The sequence below is a fragment of the Sesamum indicum genome, linkage group LG5, assembly GCF_000512975.1.
Source record: "Sesamum indicum cultivar Zhongzhi No. 13 linkage group LG5, S_indicum_v1.0, whole genome shotgun sequence".
In the NCBI taxonomy this organism is placed as follows: domain Eukaryota; kingdom Viridiplantae; phylum Streptophyta; class Magnoliopsida; order Lamiales; family Pedaliaceae; genus Sesamum; species Sesamum indicum.
This window is the reverse complement of record NC_026149.1, coordinates 11373550-11378764: the sequence shown is the minus strand read 5'-3', so window position 1 is coordinate 11378764 and position 5215 is coordinate 11373550. Positions and strand designations below refer to the sequence as shown.

At 35.6% G+C, this 5215-nt stretch overlaps 1 protein-coding gene across 15 annotated transcripts in view; it reads right to left on the bottom strand.

The window, feature by feature from the left end:
* The window catches only part of LOC105162397 (dnaJ homolog subfamily C GRV2-like), a 13075-nt gene extending 8510 nt beyond the window's left edge, over positions 1-4565 (bottom strand). For 5 of the 15 annotated variants that reach the window (XR_002287095.1, XR_002287098.1, XR_002287099.1 and 2 more), the window contains exons 1-7: positions 4447-4565; positions 3758-4337; positions 3341-3407; positions 2600-2794; positions 1850-1987; positions 1138-1723; positions 579-811 (exon numbers count right to left, since the gene is read on the bottom strand). Coding sequence is in view for 2 of the 15 variants with exons in the window: in XM_020693832.1 (XP_020549491.1) it covers positions 1256-1723; positions 1850-1987; positions 2600-2755 (762 nt within the window). In the remaining 13 variants the exon portion in view is untranslated. Of the gene's footprint in view, positions 1-578; positions 812-1137; positions 1765-1849; positions 1988-2599; positions 2795-3340; positions 3408-3757; positions 4338-4446 lie in introns of all 15 variants that reach the window. The other 10 variants (XM_020693827.1, XM_020693832.1, XM_020693829.1 and 7 more) reach the window with 10 other exon arrangements.

Genomic DNA, 5215 nt, shown 5'->3' with positions numbered 1-5215 from the left:
CATATTTTCGAGAACAAATACAATAAAAGTGTTTTGGGGGTAGCTGATCATAATTCAATCTTGAGTAGCATAATCATTCATGATACATGTACTCACAAAGCTCCACAACTCAGTAAATTACCAAATGAAACAATATTTGAGCAGAAGCTCATCAGCTTCAATATTACCCAAACTGACTAAATACAGGAATATCACGAATAACGTCTACATAAGACCAAATTGTACAGAAAATCCTAATTTGAGATTGTTCAAACAGCAGAAACACCCTCTCACTCACAATATGGTATTAGATGATGAATGTAATCAACTTGGAAAGGAGACTGAACTGTTCATGGTAATAACCAACAATGATAAACTGTGAAGGCCCTTCCATCAGAAATTGAAGCTGGTTCTTGAATTAGAAGATAAAGAGGGATGAAAATTGGATTTGGACAGGTCAAGGGGACCAAACATCAGAAAAGAAAAAGTGGCTTCCATTAAAACTTCATGTAATAGAATTCATCATTCACAAAAAGAACTAGCATGGTTCTGAAAATTAACTGTTACAAGTCATAAGAAAAGCGGAAATCTCTGCTCACCAGATGCATACGAGATTATTTGCCTTTTCAATGGTGAAATATAATGAGCCCCTTGGAATGCAGCAGCGTTTCAGTACATTGAGTGGTCTGAAATCAACGGAATATGCCTTCTGAAAGCCATCCAGAATTGCCACCATTGTCAAGTTTGCAGGTCTCCTGTCTGATTCATATCCTCTTAGCAATGACACTTAAGCAACCATGGAACGCTCATGATTTAGATAAATGTTCACGTCCTACAAATTGTCACATCTTAAGAGCTGGAATAACAAAGGAAGATTACGCGATAATTATACAGACATGTACCCTCAGGTTTGTGTATTACGGATTAAACTAAAAAAAAAAAAGAGGGAAAGGCCTGCGTATTGAAAAAATTATGTTTCCACTCTTGCTCATATTTTACATTACATATTCCACATAAAAAACCGGATGCGGTGGGTGAATTTATGATGTAAAGTTGGACTGCATTGGGCATCTTAATTGTTAAAAACCAGATGGGGTTTTTGTAACATGCTCAAACCTTAAGAGATATCTTTCATTATGCCAAGGAATGTTAGCATACCTCCCCAATATCAGATCCAACTGCAATGCCTTCAGCAATAACCTTTCAAAGAGAGAATGCATCTCCAAATCCCATATTAACTCCTTGACCAGCCAAAGGATGAACAGTGTGTGCAGCATCACCGATAAGAACAACACGTTTTAATGTGATTCAGAGACAGTGGAAACACCATTCTTTCAGATGCTACTTTAGTCACTCTGGGAGGAACTTCAAAACACTCATTGGCGGATACTGTTGTGTCTCCAGTGAGCCAAGAGAATGCAGCTCTGCCACCAAACAGTTGAGAATTTGGATGTGGGCCATAGCCATTGTCAAGAGCACGATCTATTTCTCTCACAAAATCAACTTCTGACATGGATTTGCGGTTCAATGACTCTTCAGGGGTCATTGTCCAGACGATATTGCTGAAATTGTCCCCAATTGGCAGAAGTGCAATAGGGCCATTAGGGAGAAAACATTGCCAAGCACAATGGTTTTCCTCCATATGCTCTACAGTACATATAATTGCATTCTGAGAATATTTCCATCCAGTTGGATTTATTCCCGCTAAATCCTTAACTCGTGATTTGGACCCATCAGCTCCAACCTTCACTAAGCACCATATAGCAGGAGAGCTTAATTCAACATCTATTAAGCATTAAGAGTAGATTGATGGTTTTTTCTTACAGATATAAGGAGAAATTTGAATAATTAAGTTCTACATGAAACTTACCACTAATTTGGCGTACAAGCTATTCCCATCACTAAGTTCCAATTTAGCTAAAGATCCATGAGGACTTGATGCGGATCTTGAATGTATGGTCATTGAGCTTAATCTGGAAGGATATATTTTCTGCTGGAAAGCTGTGTTCTGTAACAAGTATAATGTCACTCAAAAATAGCGAGGATACACAATAAAATCTTCAATTTAAAGTACAAACAATTAATGAACCTTGCGAATATTATGCGTAATTGGCAAGGCTTGCGGAAAATTAACAAAAAACTTTCATCAACAAACACTATTCCAGGCCTCAAGAAAGCATCTTACTCTATAATAAGGAAGATGATCTCTCCTTAGAGATACTATAGTGACAGACTATACCTCCCTCTTCTGAAATTATCAAAGTCTCAGCTCCAAGTTCTCTTCATTGTAAAAAAAAAGGCGCAAAAGGGAAGTTCCAAACTACCCTCACTTAAATAAACCAATAAACAAACAAAAAGTAAACAATTATGAGGACCTTCCACCCCTTTCAAGTTTACAATATTTCCGTGCCTAATCTCCTTAGTCTGCAGAAATATAAATGTGTATCCGTTTTCAGTCTGGTTATGCTAATATGTTATTGTTATCTTTTCAAAAATACGTATGGGAATGTCATTCTGAAACTACAGGATTGGGCTTTAATAGTTGGTCTCCTGTGTGAAGATGTAACAATGTTTTGCTAGTGTCGGGACATGAACTCAAGAGGAGCATGACAATACTTACAGAATCAAATGTCTCTAGTGGAAGACTCTCCAAGTGACGTCGAATGACTGCATTCCCTTCACGATGGACCAGTTTTAAGTTAACCAATCCTGAAATGTCAAGGCCACCATCTGTTAACTTCTTTTCTCGGTCCTTTTCAGGAACCTCGTTGAGCATCCATAATTCCGATCCTGGAGCCAAAAACGCCTCTAACACCTAAGAAATGGCACAGCAGTATAACAAACAAGTTCTACAGATAAGAATCAAGGAATTCAGAAGCCTAAAGTTAAACTAATATAGCATTTGAACAAAAATTTATATCCAGAAAGTGATATTAGAGATGGTTTAAAAAGCAATTCAGTTTTGGATTAAGATCAGGGTGCGCACATTGCATGTCAACATTTCACAATCAGATGTTCAAAAAGCGATTAGCATTACAAAGTGCGTGAAAGAATGCTCTATTTTGTCGATGAGCAATTAAAGGAGAAGCTGACTGAAGAACAAGACTAAGATAACATGCTTAGAATTTTTTGGGAAAGACGAAACTTAAGAAGCATATGCACAAGAAGATTATCCAAATTTCCAAATTTCTATATGTAAAAAACAAACATTTTCCAAATTTAAGTACCTGTAAGCATGATAATAAAGATCTATGAAGCAATTTATTCTCCACAACTCAACTAAATGAAAACCACAAATAAGATTATCTGTGAATATTACAGGTTTCATCACGGAAGGAGACAGCCGCAGAATTGTGCTTACCCTAGTATTTCTTTGTTAATGTCTCTGCATTGTACCTTGTATATCCAAAACCAGTGTAATCCCAAACCTAGAAGAAGACATTCATCAAATTCAGATGTAAACTGTTCCAACAATCCTTAGCAACATTTTTCTAATTTTAAGTAGAAGAAAATTATTGACCATATGATATTATAACAGAGCAAGTTAAACAAATTAGGATTGTCAAAGCAAAAATTAAATGAAAGAAGCACTAGAAAGCAAGATAAAGATGACATGTAAGATGGAGGGAGAAAGTATTTGCAAGCAAGGAAGTGAGAGAAAACTTAGGACATCAACAGAGAGTATTCCAGTATTCCTTCTTTATCTATCAATATGTGAACAATGAGAAAATATTGGGCCAAGAAGGATTGTTCAAACAGCAGTAACATTTCGCAATACCATAATTTGAGGCCTCCTTCTCGCTCTGTCTCCCCCCCCCCTCCCCCTGCTTTTCTTGGTTTTCTTTACTCTGTTTTTTGGGTGAGAAATGAACACAAGAAAAAAGAAATGAAGGTGAGAGGGTTTCACCATGTGAGTGTGGGCGGGGTTTGATGATGGGGAGAAAACGGTGGTTTAAGGGTTTTTACCAGGGGGCTTTCCTTTCTTGGATTTGTACCCACATCCGCATCCGCGTCTCCTCACATTCGAACCTTGAGTCGGCCATACCACCATGAACTTCACCTGCTTTCTTTAACTTTTTTCCTCGGAGAAGTGAACAGAGGAGAAGGGAAATGGTTTGATGGTGGGGTTGGGTGAGGGTATTTTGGCGGTGGGAGGACGGAACTGCGGCGTCTCTCCTTCGCCGGCTTTCGCTTTCTTGGAGGGAGAAAATGAGGGGCATTGTTTGAGGTGTAACAAGAAGAATTGCAAGAGGTGTGACGGCCTTCCTCGTATCTGCAACATCACCTACTTGCCTCATCTGCTTCTCCACATTCAGCAACATCCCAATTTTCGCCTCCAAATCTCCGCCACCATTTTCCTACAAAATTAAACCAAAACATTCGATAAATCACAGCACGAGATACAAAATGGGTAAGCGAACAATAGCGTATAAGCTAATTGGAAATCAGGAACGCGCATTTGCTTACCATTTCGATCGAATAGATACGACCAATTGGGGAATTTTTCGTGCAATCGATGAAAAACAAAACCCTAGCGAGAGAGAGAGAGAGGAGAGAGTTGAAATATGTTTTACCAATCGACCTTCTTACAGCTAATAAACATTTTACAAAATTATAAAATTTTTATATACATTTTGACCCCTAAATTATGTTTATTATAACAAAAGTCCACCTAAACAAATAATTTAGTGTTGACACAACAAAAACACCTTTTTAACTTATTTTTATATTTTTTGTTTCACTTCCTAAGTATATTTAATTAAAAAATCTCTCTCAAAATTACTTTTAGTAATTTTAAAATTTTTACTCAAATTTTTATTTAAACAATAATGTTCAAAATGTATAGCACATAAAAAACTATATAATACATAAAAAAAAATTTACAAGTTCAATATGAAAATATGTTTTACAAAGAAAATTATTTACAAGCTCAATTTAATTTTATAAGAAAGTATGTTATATAACTTATATATTTTTATATTAAATTATATGCACAAATATTTAAAATATAGCATATCATCACTCATAAAATAATAAAATATTATAGATTAGTTATATCAACATATTTGCATATTTTATAGTACGTATACATAAATGTTCAAAATAATTTTTTAGATGATGTTGACAATTCCTCTAGAAAAGAACTTTACTATATATAACAATACAAAATAAAAATTATGTAAATCTTTTAGAAATTATATAAAATAAATGAATTGAAAATTTATAGAGTTTATTC